This window comes from Prionailurus bengalensis, chromosome C2 (assembly GCF_016509475.1).
Source record: "Prionailurus bengalensis isolate Pbe53 chromosome C2, Fcat_Pben_1.1_paternal_pri, whole genome shotgun sequence".
NCBI lineage: Eukaryota > Metazoa > Chordata > Mammalia > Carnivora > Felidae > Prionailurus > Prionailurus bengalensis.
Genome location: NC_057350.1, coordinates 8,017,631 through 8,031,791, shown reverse-complemented (window position 1 = coordinate 8,031,791; position 14,161 = coordinate 8,017,631). Strand labels below are relative to the sequence as shown.

The 14,161-nt window shown below is 48.3% G+C and overlaps 1 protein-coding gene across 5 annotated transcripts in view; it reads left to right on the top strand.

The window, feature by feature from the left end:
* DYRK1A (dual specificity tyrosine phosphorylation regulated kinase 1A) overlaps positions 1-5,067 on the top strand; it is a 150,462-nt gene extending 145,395 nt beyond the window's left edge. For all 5 annotated transcript variants that reach the window (XM_043593604.1, XM_043593606.1, XM_043593607.1 and 2 more), the window contains one exon: positions 1,731-5,067. In XM_043593604.1, the coding sequence (XP_043449539.1) occupies positions 1,731-2,351 (621 nt within the window). In that variant the 3' untranslated portion in view covers positions 2,352-5,067. The remainder of the gene's footprint in view (positions 1-1,730) is intronic.
* Positions 5,068-14,161: the final 9,094 nt, after the last annotated feature.

The following is a 14,161-nucleotide window of genomic DNA, read 5'->3' as shown; positions in this document are numbered from 1 at the left end:
AGAAACGCTTTATGTCAGCTCCTGGTAAAAGACATATTTTCCAGCCCCTAAGGACAGAGTAGATAAACAAAATGAGTCAAATTAATAGAAATTGCAAGTACTGCTGATAAAAGGTATCAGGATGTGATCTAGGATGGCGATTTGTTGGGTGGGATGCATGAGGATTTGAGTAAGCCAGGCTGATAATAGGCCCCACAAAATATGGTAGCCAAAGGGAGTATGAAGTCTCTTTTTTGGGTAGCGGTCCCGGGAGGGCTTTCAGGTCAGTGGCATGGCTGTCTCCCGTGTCCTGGGCGAATAACTCCGGCCCTTAGGGCCTGGCTGTCTGCTGGCATCCACCAGGCGGGACGTGGGAGGTGTTGGTTGGTGGGCCAGGTCCGGCCGTGACATAAAAACATCAAAACGTTCATTCGTGTTGCACGGACTAGAACTCAGTCCTGTGGCCATACCTGAGGACAGGGGAGGCTGGGAAGTGTAGTGCCGCCATGTGGACAGCTGGTAGCTGCTGCCACAGGAGTTGAGGCAGTGTTAGCCAGAGTGGTCAGAGAAGACTCGAACCGAAATGGGAAGGAAGCACCCAAGCAGAAATTAGAAGTCAGAGCATTTTAGGCAGGAAGGAACAGTAGGCACAGATGCCCTGAGACGTTGGAAAGATACGACTACCGGGTGGAGGAATAGGAGGAGGACCCGGTGTTGGAGCCCAGGTAGCAAGAGGAAGGATGGCTGGAGGACAAGGTTGGCGAGGCGAACGGTGGCCCCTGAGGCAGACCACCTATGGATTTTGCATTATTTTGTTTTTCTAATAAGTGCACGGAGAAATCATTAAAGGATTTGAATTTAAATAGGAGAGTGATTGGATTTGTGTTTTGAGAAGATTTTTCTTGTTATGAAGAATGGATTGGAACAAAGGCACAAGGATGGAAGGTGGGAGCTGATTTAGGAGGCGGTTGTGCAGTGTGGGTGAGCGGTGGACGGTAGGAGCCTGGGAGAAGGGATGGTGGTGGAGACCAGGGAAGCAGCCAGGCTGGAGCCGTTTCGAAGGCACGCTCCGTGGTACTTGCTGATGGTGTGGATGCAGGAGTTACTGAGCCGCTGATGAAAAGAGTGCTCTTACTGAAACGGGAAAGATGGAGAGAAGAGGGGCTTTACAGGAAAGCCAGGAATTCATTTCGAACCTGTCAAGAATGTTTATTATCTGATCCTTTCCAGAAAAAGTTTGCTGATCCCTGGCCCAAACAATGCATCCCAGGAAAGAAAGTGGCCAGTGAAATACATGAGCCTGTTTATGGGTATAGCTTGCTAAAAATTGCAGCTTTCACAGTAAAATACTGGTTCACTCAAACATAACTTGGAATTTTGCGTTCTAATTTTTTTGTTTTTAATGTTTAATTTTGAGAGAGACAGACAGAGTGTGAGCGGGGAAGGGGCAGAGAGAAGGGGGGAGACCCAGAATCCCAAGCAGGCTCCAGGCTCCGAGCTGTCAGCACAGAGCCCGAGGCGGGGCTCGAACTCAGGAACGGTGAGATCATGACCTGAGCCAAAGTCGGATGCTCAACCTACTGAGCCACCCAGGCGGCCCGGGATTTTGTGTTCTAGAACTGACACATTAAAAGTTTCAAAAATCCCCTCTCTCTAATTAACATAAATGCTGGTGTCCTAGCTTTCGATTGAAAATTAAGTAAAGCTTGGAAACAGTACTCTGAATAAATGCTTCGAAAATCTTCTTACAGGTGCGTCAACAATTTCCTGCTCCCCTTGGTTGGTCAGGCACTGAAGCTCCTACACAGGTTACTGTTGAAACTCATCCCGTTCAAGAAACAACCTTTCATGTAGCCCCTCAACAGAATGCATTGCATCATCACCATGGAAATAGTTCCCATCACCATCACCACCACCACCACCACCACCACCACCACGGACAACAAGCCTTGGGTAACCGGACCAGGCCAAGGGTCTACAATTCTCCAACGAATAGCTCCTCTACCCAGGATTCTATGGAGGTTGGCCATAGTCACCACTCCATGACATCCCTGTCTTCCTCAACTACTTCTTCCTCTACGTCCTCCTCCTCTACCGGTAATCAAGGCAACCAGGCCTACCAGAATCGCCCGGTGGCTGCTAACACCTTGGACTTTGGACAGAATGGAGCTATGGACGTTAATTTGACCGTCTACTCCAATCCCCGCCAAGAGACTGGCCTAGCTGGACATTCAGCGTACCAATTTTCTGCTAATACAGGTTCTACACATTACATGACTGAGGGACATCTGACGATGAGGCAAGGAGCTGACAGAGAAGAGTCCCCCATGACAGGAGTTTGTGTGCAACAGAGTTCTGTAGCTAGCTCGTGACTAAATTGAAACTTGAGTTTGTTTCTTGTGTGTTTTTATAGAAGTGGTGTTTTTTTCCAAAAAACAAAGTGCAAAGCTGCTTGCATCAGAAGGAGATTAACACACTGAACCGCTACAAGAGGGCAAAGCTGACTTTTTTTTCTTTTTCTTTTTTTTTTTTTTAACTTGAAAAGATTGCAAAGGGACAATGAAGTTTTTCAAAGAGCCATGTCCACAAACCCGTCGTCACGGAGAGCGCAGAGGTGTCCTCTTTTCGCCTCCCCCATTTTAACTTGCCACACCCCAGCCGTAGTGGGTTTTTTTGTCTTTTCTGTTCCACAGAAGTTAATGTTCAGATGTTGGTCTTGGTCATTTGCCAACTAATTTTAAAATAAAAAGGCACTGCACATAATTTGCATAAAGGGCCCCACGAGGGTGTTTTTTTTCCTTTTTGTTTTTTCCTTTTTCCTCCCTTTACCCCCCTCCCCCCCCTCGTTTGTTTTGTTTTGGGTGGGGGGTGGGAAATTTGGGTTTTTAAGTCCTCTAAACACACTTGGGCACGGAAACGCAGTACTGTAAGGAAGAGGGACCTCCAGCTGACACAAACATCACCTTCAGCTGTATGGAAGGGACGGTTGTTTTGGAGTTTGTTTGTAAGGCACAGTGAGCATGCTAAGTGGCGGGGATCAGAACTCTCCTGTCTGAACCTACTGAGGAGCAAAGCAGCAATTACATGGGATCCCGTGGGTCTCCTGTTGGAGAGGCCACGGTAGATAGTAATGGAACGTGACTGGTCTCCTAACCGAGGTGCACTGAGAAGCAATCAACGGGTCAGTCGTGGCCAGTCCTGGGGAGGTCTGAGTGGTGGTCTTTGGGATAACCTTTGGCCTTATGGATTTGGACTCGAAATTAGAAGAGCCTACCATTTCAGATGCAATCACTTTTGGACATGCTTTTGCAGACAGTCCTTAATGCTGAAAACACAGAGAATGGGTAATTCAAGAGGCCTTTCTTTTAAAATAGACTTTTGTGACCCACTAATTGTAAGGTATTGCAAGGTCACTTTGCGTGTGTCATAAAGTTGACTTCCTTATTGGTTGAAGGTCACAGAAGTAGTGGTTTGCTTTGATGGAAATAGCTACAGCTGTGTCCCTTCCTGCTTTTTACTTTTTTTGTTTTTGTTTTTGTTTTTGTTTTTTTTTGTTTCGTTTTTGCTTTTTTTCTCGGCACGTGGTATCTCCACCATTTCTTCTGCACAAAGATGTCTTCTGTTCATCCTGAACATTTTTAAAAAATGCAGAATTTTATGTGACTGCTTTTTTGCCTCACAATTATGCTGTGAATTTTACAAAAATTTATTTTCTTTTTTGATAATTTATTGTACCAAAGCTGTTTTTATAGCACATAGATGTCTGTAACCAATAATGTAGCAGTCCTGCACTTTGACACAAGGTGTAACTAGACCATTTTTAAATGTCAGTTGAAAATTATGGCTGTACTATTGCTTAAACAAAACTGGAACTGTTGTTGAATCCATAGCCAATACACCTACAGCAATCTGTGTTCTGAACATAATCGATTGACATCTAATTCAAGATGACAGCATCTGTTACATTCTAAATGTGTTCAGGCTTCTGAAGGTAAAGGGACACTGGATCCAGAAGCTATGGAACCAGCAGTCGATTCTTGTATTCCTGATTAACCTACTTGTAAACTTGAAAGCAAGACCTTGATTGCACCAACAGGTCCAAAATATGAGCACGAGTAAAGCAAAACTCTCATGCGTGACCTGAAGTGAACAGGCTGGTGTTTAACAGGTGCCTAGTTTTGAGATTATGCTGCCTTAATGTAACACAGTCTGGCAGTTGCTAAATTTGTGTTCCCATTTTAAATTGACCAATTTTAGGGTGTTATACTTTTGAGCGGTTGAATTGGGAGAATGAAGATAAGTAATTTATCTGTCCAGGATCAAAAGAAGCCTAGGAAAGAAGCAGTAATCTACCTCTGCCGATAACCCTGTTCAAAACAACTCAGCAGAACACCACATTACTTTTTATTGGTCAATTCCATGTGGCTGACTAGGTCAATTTTTTCTGAACAAAAAGCAGGTTTTTATATGTAAACAGTGACAAAAAGAAAGGCTTAAAAACTATGTGAATGTGAATGGAAACTTGGAAATACCGTTTTTATAATCCACAAAATTTTTTTGTTGTTAATCAGGAAATCCATATTTATTTTGTAATTAAATGTCAAGCCTGTGGATGATTTTTGAACTTGGTAGTTCATAAAAGTTTACAGTGAATAAAAGGATATCATCTTGAGTATAGCAATATCAAAAGGAATCAGTAGTTACTGCTGTTTAGGACTATAAGGGGAAGATATTATATGGGTCAGGTCATTTTTTTCTGTGCTGGTTGCCACATCTTAGCAAGCACCAAAAACGAAAGCAGTTTTTAAACCGCTATTTACATAAAGGAAATCATAAAATCCAATGCTTCTGCATACTGTGTTATGTTACAGTCCAGTTTTGTGTGCTTTACTACACGGTTTGGTTACAGGACTTCTGTGCATTGTAAAACATAAACAGCATGGAAAAGGTTAAATACCTGTGTGCAGATTGTAAGATCTGGTCCGGACTTGCTGTGTATATTGTAACGTTAAATGAAAAAGAACCCCCCTTTGTATCATAGTCATGCGGTCTTATGTATGATAAACAGTTGAATAATTTGTCCTCAGACTCTTTACTATGCTTTTTTAAAATTAAGAAAGATGTAAACATAGTAAAAAAAATCTTCCTATGCAATTAACCTGGTCCAGGTAATGGGTCTGGTAGGTATACTGAGTATAAGTTTGGTCAAATGTGTAAGAAGGAAATGGTAGTGGCGTGGACCTAGGCTTCCCAAATCCCGGAAGGTGAAAATTGGAGGTTTTGGTTTTGATCATTTTGATTTTCAAAATCATTTCTTTATATGAGTGATTACTATATTCGGTTTCTCTCCTATTCAGAGTGCTAATAGCTTGTAGTTTTTAGAATGGATGTGAGGGTTCAGTGGTTTTTCTTTGAATAGGGTTGGACCTTCTGGGAAACAAGAGGAAATACACGTCATCTTGTCCCTCTTTCCCCAGATCCACATGGGGGGGCGAATCAGGGACTTTGTTGTGTGGAGTCTGGAACTCCTGCCACAGTGAATTAACGTGTAACCTAAAGTCTTTTCCTTTTATAAATTAATATGTAAGTATATATGAGGGTGGCTTTCAGGAAGGCAGAAAACTTAACTTTAAAAGTTAAATGTGATTCCGTAAAAGGCAAGTTGGCCGCACAAAGTTAGACTTCATCAGAAAGAAAAAAAAAAACCTGGCTTTAGTTTTTTTCTTAGGATCTGAGCATTTTGTTTAACTTCGGTAAGTGGCACGTTTATATGGGATCAGACTCCAAAAATCCTAAGCATATTTTTAAGGAGTATTAGAATGACCTGCAAAAAAATCCTTAAGGCTGCGGTAATTCTAGAAGACCCACGAAATGCCTGTTGCATTTGTCCCTGTACCCTCCTCCTCAGCTCCTGTGTTGTGAAACTGTTGCAGTAAGTCATATGATAGAAAATACATAAACAAAATACAAAGACAGGATAGCAAATGCCAATTTTTTTCCAGGGCACTTCTCCAGTTTCCTTTTGGCCTTTACTTTGCTCTCAGAATACAAGCTCAGTACTCGTTTTTATGTCCAGTTCTGTAGTGGTGACCGGAACTGATAGGTCAGATGGTTTGTTCCAGATACCAGAGGTTGGTTTTTAGTGCCATATATGAAGACAGTTTGAAATTTTAAGATTAAGGCGCGGGCAGGGCCCATTGTGGTATCCTGAGATGGTCTTCAGATGTCTTCGAACCCTCCCTGGGACAGCAGGTGGCCCCGCATTGAGAAGCCCTTGGTGTCAGAGTAGAGCAGAAGCTCTCATTTTCTTAATCTTGGATCTCCTTCGCTAGACTTCATTTCCCAGGGTGAAAACATAACAGTAAGTAATTTTTAGGACAAGGAGCAAGAAAAGAGACCCGAAGAAAATAGCTTATTTTCTTTGTCGTCCCTCAAAATGCATAGCAGTACCCTGTGTCCGACATTCGTCTCCCTGGGGGTCACCTGGCCTCGTAGTTTTACATGTCCCTGTGTTTCAAGCACTAGATATTTCTTGTGCAGACTCCTTGAGCAAGGTAAGTGGACCATCGGTTTGTGTGTGTGTCCTCCTCGCTGGTGTGCGCGCAGCCTGTGTCCCGCCCGGGTTTCGGTTGCTCCGAGTGAGCGGTGAGCACCAGGGTGCTCTTGCACGACTTTCGGTGAGCACCAGGTATTTATCGTCATTAATTTGTTTCCACTTTCTTGCCCTAAATCTCGTCCAAAGACAAAAAGAAAGCTACGTCGCCAACTAAAACGTTCAGATTTCAGCACACGCGGGATAACCAGGGGCGAGTATCCCTCGCTTTCCGGACGTTTGCATTGTGCCGCTCGTGTTTGCAAAAAGACCCGTGGTAGCACGGTAACGGCCTTTTTTGTGAGAGCGAAAGTCCTCTTCAGATTTCCCGGGTCAGCGAACACCAGGACTCCGGGGGGTGGGGGTGGGGGGGGGTCTTCGGCCATTTCGGACGTGGGAAGGTTTTCGGCTGGCGGAAACCTGTGACTGCACACCTAGTGGTCTCCTGACCTGAACCTGAAGGCGGTTTGATGTTCGTGGTTTCCCACCTTGAGATGATGTCCTCTTCCTGAGAAGTCGGAGGGGTGGGGATTCAGGCGTGTGAATTTCGTGTCGGGAGTTCCCCGCCCTCCACGGGCGGGGCCTGAGCCTCGCCGCCCTCTGCCCCCCCGCCCCCCGCCGCGGTCAGGTTCAGCTCCCCTGGCTTCTGAAGGAGCGGAGGACCAGAGTGGGAATCTTCTTGGCTAATACGCATTTTTTTTTAAGCGCGGAGGACAAATCATGGCAGAGTTGCTGGTGACGGATGGAGGAGGTGGGGGTGGGGCCTGGGCAGCTGTGGTTTAGGGGAAGCTTTCTGGGTGATCCTGCACCTGTATAGCCAGGCGCCTCTCAGGGCGAGGAGGTGCCTGCGGCTCATCTGACAGAAGTCTCTAGTAAAGAGATTTTAAAGTGTAGATTTATTATCGCAGATTTTATACATATAGATGTATAAAAAATATATAAACGAGCAACTAAGACTCATCACTTACACAGCATTATAAAATGTCACAGACAAGCCTCCAACAGAGTCAGAAATGGTCAGATGTAAGGGTCTCAGACTTTAACAATTTGTGTCTTTCTGGCATCTTCCCTTTTGGAACTGGGTTGACGTGACCTCTCCGCAGCCCTCGGAGGTCCCGTGAGAATGACACGTGTTAAGTGTCCCAACAGCGGGCCGGGGACATCGTCCTTCACGCCTTGGCCCCACTTGGTCTTTGTGAAGCGCAGGAGTTCTCCGGGCCACTGGCCCCCTGGTCTGAGCAAGCAGACGTTTGGGAAGCCCCGTGGTTGTCCGCTCAGAATCGGGTCCCGTCCTTGCTCTCCTGGGCAAGTCGCTTTACCTCTCCGAGCCTCCCTTTCCTCTTCAGTAGAGGGGGAGTAACTGTAGTATCCACTGTATGGGATTCTACATAGGCTTCAGTGAGCTAGTAATGAACGTAAGGATCATAGCTCGGCATGGGAAGCACTCGAAAAATGGAATCTGTAACTGAATACAGAGCTTGACTCTGCAGCACGAGTCAATCTACTTTTTCTATATGTGAATATAGCAGCCACCCCGGGAACTCAGGTGAGTAGTGTTTTCTGTGGATGATTCAACAGGATTATTTTCCAGTTTTCTTTTATTCCTGGAGTCTGCCACTGGGTCGTAACTTTTCCTTCGGTACTTCGTTTTGCTGCTACTTACATCTATTTTACGATTCTGAGGTTGTACGTTTTGTAATTTGCTTTGAGATAACGTGTGATATTTAAATGTCTCATAAAGGACGGTTTTCAAGTAGAATTTTCCTCTACAGCTTCAAGGAGGCTGGAGGAGTAACTGTGGAAAGGCAGTGTGGTTAGACCTGGTCGTCTTGCGTCCAGCGGCCCCTCTCCGCTCGTCCCTGTCGCCACCCCGAAGCAGACGTGTCGAGTGGTTAGCCTTCAGAGTTAGGGGGAAAACAGGAGAAGTAGACAATCGGTTCCTGGGTTCATAAACTGATAACCGTGGGGAAGCTTTTAGAACTTAACTGGTTATAACCCACATTTTGAAAGCATGAGGGGCTAGCTACTGCTGGTTTTCCGTTTTTCTTTTCTATTCATTTTGTTGATACGGTAGGAGACTGTCTACCTCCACATCTTGGAGTCCCTCAACGTGATTCCCTTTTCATTCCCTTCCTTAGAACAAGCCTAAGGACAACACTTTCTTAGGGCAAAAAGCCAGTTCATTCGCTTTAGAATATACATGACTGGCGTTCCCTCACCGGGACATGTGCACTACACGGGCCTGTGGCTTTGGATAAAGATGAAAACCATAGATCTGATAATGGGGTCTAAGTGTTCACCTGAGGTAGAGACGACTCTTTGGGGAGCAGCAGAAACCCCCCACCCCATCCCACCCCCAGCTAAAGTTCAGGTAACAGACGGCCGTCTACCTGTAAAGCAAACCTCTTGACAGCTCTCGGTCTTGGGCCTGCCCTGTTTGCACGTGGCTGCCCCTTGGGGCCTGGCCTGCAGGGGTGCAGCTCCGACCTCACCCCTCTGGGGCAGCGTGGGCAGGGCTGGCCTCCCTCGCCAATCCCAGACTTGCCTGGTGCTTTGCTGTTTGCAGAGTGCCTACCCGGCACGTACCTGCTTCCCACTGCCCTCTGACCCGAGTCCGACTCTCTCCGAGGGCTTCCTCCACGTGTGGGGTGTGGACGCTGGCAAGACTGGTCCCCTCCTTCCCGGAGCCGAGAGCTTTTCCGGAGGTGTCCCCCGCCCATCGTGTAGGGGCTGCGAAGATTCAAGCTTGAGGCCTTCCCACGTGCATGATTACCAACCGGCCTTTCTCCCCGGCTCGGCCCTGCCCCTGCGAGTCCTGTCTCGTTGGCCCTAGCAGAGGGTGACCAGGAGCGGCCGGGTACGAGGAGCGAGGCTGCACTCTCCTTTACTGGTTGGATGAAGACCAGGAGAAACATCCCTCCTACTTCCTACAGAAGACACCCCCAACCAAAGATAGCAGTCAGTTCATCCTGGAGGAGAACATTAACGGGGATCTTGGGGCAACTGATGTGAGGACTCTAGGAGAGGAGTCCCGACACCTGTCATGTGCAAGGCACTTAGCTGTGTCCGAGGGGTGGCACCAACCGGCATGCCACTGTTTGGTTTGGGGAGCGGAAGCAGATAGATGGCGAACACCTCCCGGGAAGTCAAGTGTATTCTGGTCCAGGTGCTGAGGGAAGTTTCCCTGCGGAATCGAGGCCGAAGCGGATATCTAATGGGCAAATGGGAGTCATGCAATGGGCAAATGGGGTGGTGGAAATGTTCTAGAACCTAGGACAAGACAACAGGGTGTTCGAGGCCCGGTGTAATGAGGAATCGAGAGGCCTTGCCAGTGTCTGTTGATACACGGATAGGGTCCACATACTTGGGAAGGAGAGCTGATCGATCTCTGGGATTGGGGGCAGAGAGAGGTGGTGAGGGAGACAAGCCGGGCTTCTTCCAACTTGTCGACTCGGCGGCTTTGCAGGGGCAGAGTGCTTGCCGGCCGCGGGGCCCTGGGGCACTTGAGGGAGAGCCGGCGGGCCGGATGCTCATGTGTTCAGTCACAGGAGTCGGAGCGTTGAGGGCCTGCAGGGCATCTGAGGGGAGAAGTCCAGTGGGCGATTTCGTGCCAGAGAACGGATTGAGGGTGGGAAAGTCCGGCCTGGGGTGGGAGGTGTGGGTCCTCGTCAGGCAGGTGATGGTGAATGAGGCGATGGAAGGGGGGTTAAGAGCAGAGCCTGGGCACTTCAACACGAGAAGCCTGTCTGTTCCAAGACTTATTACCCATCATGCCTTCCATGACCCTGAGGGTGTCTCGGGGAGGTGGAGATGGTCTCGTCCCTCAGCACTCGGTGGTCCGGGGACTGGCCACGTCAGCCTCAGAATCCGCATCTTACGAGGGTCCTCGGGCGGCGAGTAAGCGTGATCGCTCGAGAAGCAGTGGTCAGCGCCCCCCTTTACATTTGAGACAACCGAAGAGTTTAAGCAACTTGGTCAAGATGGCCCGACTGGCCCGCGACTGGCCTCTAGGGCAGCCTGCTGGAAGTTCTCCATGTTGACCTTGACCTTGAGATCCCCAGGACAACCGACCGCTGGCTGCCCCCTCCAGTTGTCGGGCCACCAGAAGCAGAGTTCTGGGTGAGACTAATTTAATCTCAGTTAATCCAGATTCTCAGCTTAGGGGCTAAAAGAAGCTTAGTTATTTAAGACCGCCTGCATTGTCCTGATGAATCACCGTGGTGCTTAAAAGTTTTTATTCTGACAGGCTTTTCGTGAACTTGGAAATGAACAGATGTATCTGGATTTTTTCACCCAACTGGGCAACTAAAATAGCTTCCAGGAGGCTCTGAAGAATCCAGACGGAGAATGTGCTGCTTCCTTCCCCTCCCCCTCCCCCTCTTCCCTGGGTCATCTTCCCTGCTTCTGGTTTCCAGGGTCCAGCAATCCCTCACCTGGCGGCAGCTCCGGGGTGTTGTGACCCAAAAGCCCGGTAGCCCTTCACAGCAACTGGTTGTCCCGTGTGGCGTTCGGTCCCCATCCGTGCCCACAACTCCAGGCACCGTATGTTATCTTTCATCCAGACCTTGCCATGTGGGAGGGACCCTGGGCCGTAGCTCTGGACCAAGAGGTAGGGAGGCCCTCTAGGCTTCTCTGAACAAAGGTAAAAAAATAGGCTCGGGGTGGAAGAGAAAATAGATGTGTCATGTTCCAGCGATCGCCAGGGAAGCCTCACTTTTTTTTTTTTTTTTGTCTCCCTGAAATGTTTCCGCTTGCTTTCTTGCTACTGTTACCTGCATTTCCCAATCCGTGGCTGGCATCAGGCCCTTGGCACTCCTTACACGGTGGTGGGTCCTTCAGGAGCGGGAGAGCTCTAGAAAGGCCGGGCTGACTGGCCTCTGCTTCCTGCCGTTGCCATAGACTAAGTATCAGCACGTCACAGCCAGTCTGTGTTCCCATGGCCCATCCAGGTAAGAGTGGTTTGCACCTTTTAACCGGTTGGGAAACGTCCGGCGAATAGTTCACGATGTGAAAATCGCGTGACATTTAAACTTCAGAATCCGTGAATGAAGTTTATTGGAATACCATCAGATTATTCTTTTTTTAAATTTGCGTTTTTTTCTGCGGTTGCTTTCATGCTACGGTGGCAGAGTTGAGGAGCTGCCACAGAGAGCGTGTGGCACGGGTCGTTTTCCTGCCTGGGGGATCACAAAGAGCTGGGACACGGCTGTAACCCGTTGGGCTTCTGAGTGCCGCGCGTGTGGCCGTGCCTCAACGTTTTGTTTTTTTCCCACCAGCGTTTCCCATCGTGTCAAAACAGGGAAGGTGGAAAGGAAGCTTCGGATATTTCCATGCCTCTCAGGCGTGGTGGAGTGTGGATTGGTTCGTTACTGATAAAGTGCCTTGATGTGGTTGGTGGCTGTCCTAAAGAATGCCATAGATGCTGGCGTGACGCCTCTGAACCGAAATATCTCTAACTCCCGAAAAAGCAGTGGCCAGAAAAATGGGAAAATTTAAAATTGAGTATCTAATCACAGAATTTCTTCACACACACACACACACACACACACACACACAAATGATAGTGTTGCTACAACCAGCGTTTCTGATTGGCTCGTTCGTTAGCCAAGCAGGGGAAACCACAGACCCGCAGTGGGTCAGTTAAACCATGTTTTTTTTTTTTTGTTTTTTTTTTTTTTTTTCAACGTTTATTTATTTTTGGGACAGAGAGAGACAGAGCATGAACGCGGGAGGGGCAGAGAGAGAGGGAGACACAGAATCGGAAACAGGCTCCAGGCTCTGAGCCATCAGCCCAGAGCCTGACGCGGGGCTCGAACTCACGGACCGCGAGATCGTGACCTGGCTGAAGTCGGACGCTCAACCGACTGCGCCACCCAGGCGCCCCCCATGTTTTGATGCGGCGGCTGGAGAACTGTGCCCAGGGAAAGTGAATTCGTGTAGGACTGTTAGCCTTTCTCTGACGACGGCCTCTCCAAGGGTTGAGGATATTGTGGGCGATGCCAACAGCCCGTTGAAAAGCCAGGCGAGTGATTTTGAGTGGCTTTCCCTGACTCTTGTTACAGGGGGTGACCTGTGGCACCAGCAAGGCTCGGTGGTTTGACGAGTCTGTGCCGAGTGACGAGTTACTCAAGACTTCAGCTCCGTCGACAACCTGGGTGGAACATCGACGGCCAAAAACGTTCTCCAAGTGGAGGAAACGGGTTCCGTACAACCTGAGGTTGACTCAAGATGCGTCGCAATCGACGGTGGAAAAAAATACGTGGGGAATAGAAAAGGCTTCCAAAGCTTGTGATGATACCAGATTTTAGAGCCTCTGGCTATTTACTGTATCGCTTAAATCAGCAGGTGTTTTGCGGAGAACATTCGAGTCCAGCGTTCTCGAACCCAGTATTGTCAACAGTGAGCTGCGTTCGCTCTTGTGGACTGAACCATCCCCGGGTCTGTGGAGTTTTATCAGCAGGAGGAGCGTGATATCCGGACATGGGCTGCCCCACGACAGTTCGCTGGTGTAGTAGTTTTTTTTCAGGTGAGGTTTTATTTCAGTCTTTGAGCTGAGGACCAAGAAGATTGCACTTTCTCTGAATGAGAAGCACGGCCCTCAACCACCGCTCCCCAACCCCGAAGAGCTTTGGAAATTAGCTTTGGCTGCAGACCTGACCCTCTTCACTGATTCCGTCTAAAATCACAAAGCAAAGCAGTGTTTTCTACGCGGGATTCAGACCAGGTAGAGTCCTCTCCACAGGAGCTAATGTCAGAATGACATCACCCTGCTTCATTACACTTGCCGTGTCGTCAGGAGTTACCACCGAAAGCGAGGGCTCCGTTCCACACGCATTTGCAGCAGGTGTAGGACCTCCCACCGCAGTTCGAGCAGGTGCTCTTGTAGACGTGAATGCGAACCCACAAGAAATTCCCATGTTGCAAAATCCACCCAGCCTCCATTGCGGGACTCCTGCCTGACCCTTCAGTGGAAGCAATTAATCTGCCCCAAGGTAAATAAGCCTCGAGAGAAAAATCTAGCAGAATTCCACAAGTGCCTTTCAGGTGGTCAGTGTGCTTGGCTAAAAATCCCGTGCTTAACGGCCCGGTACGGATGTGAGGCACCCATCCACGTGAAGGCTGTCTCCGCGATGAAACCTGTGAAGTCTTATTACAGGTCAGCATTAACAGATACACACGGGCAGCCGATTTTGACGAGAGGCAACTCTAGCTTTGCGCCTCAATTCAGTGAAATGTTAAGCCCCCGCTAAAAAGAATGAAAATTGCACTCATTAGTGGACCTCAAGAAATGTGCTCAATAATTTGAGTTTCGCCAATTAATTTTTTTTTTCTTTTGTGACGTAAATCCACAGTATCCTAGATTGTTGGCTTTTGACCCAGAAAACCTCAAAATATTTTACATCTGGCCTCTTCAGGAAAAATTCTGCCTCCCCCTTCAATCGATGGAGCAAAAGCGTTGAGGGGTGGGCGGGGGTTCGGCCTCCCCTGTCAGTGCGGCCGAAGGGCAAGTCTGGGGCAGGGATCCACGACCCTCTGGCCCTGCTCCTGGGGACTTGCCTCTGCTCCTCAGAGAGTCTCTGAGCCGGGAGG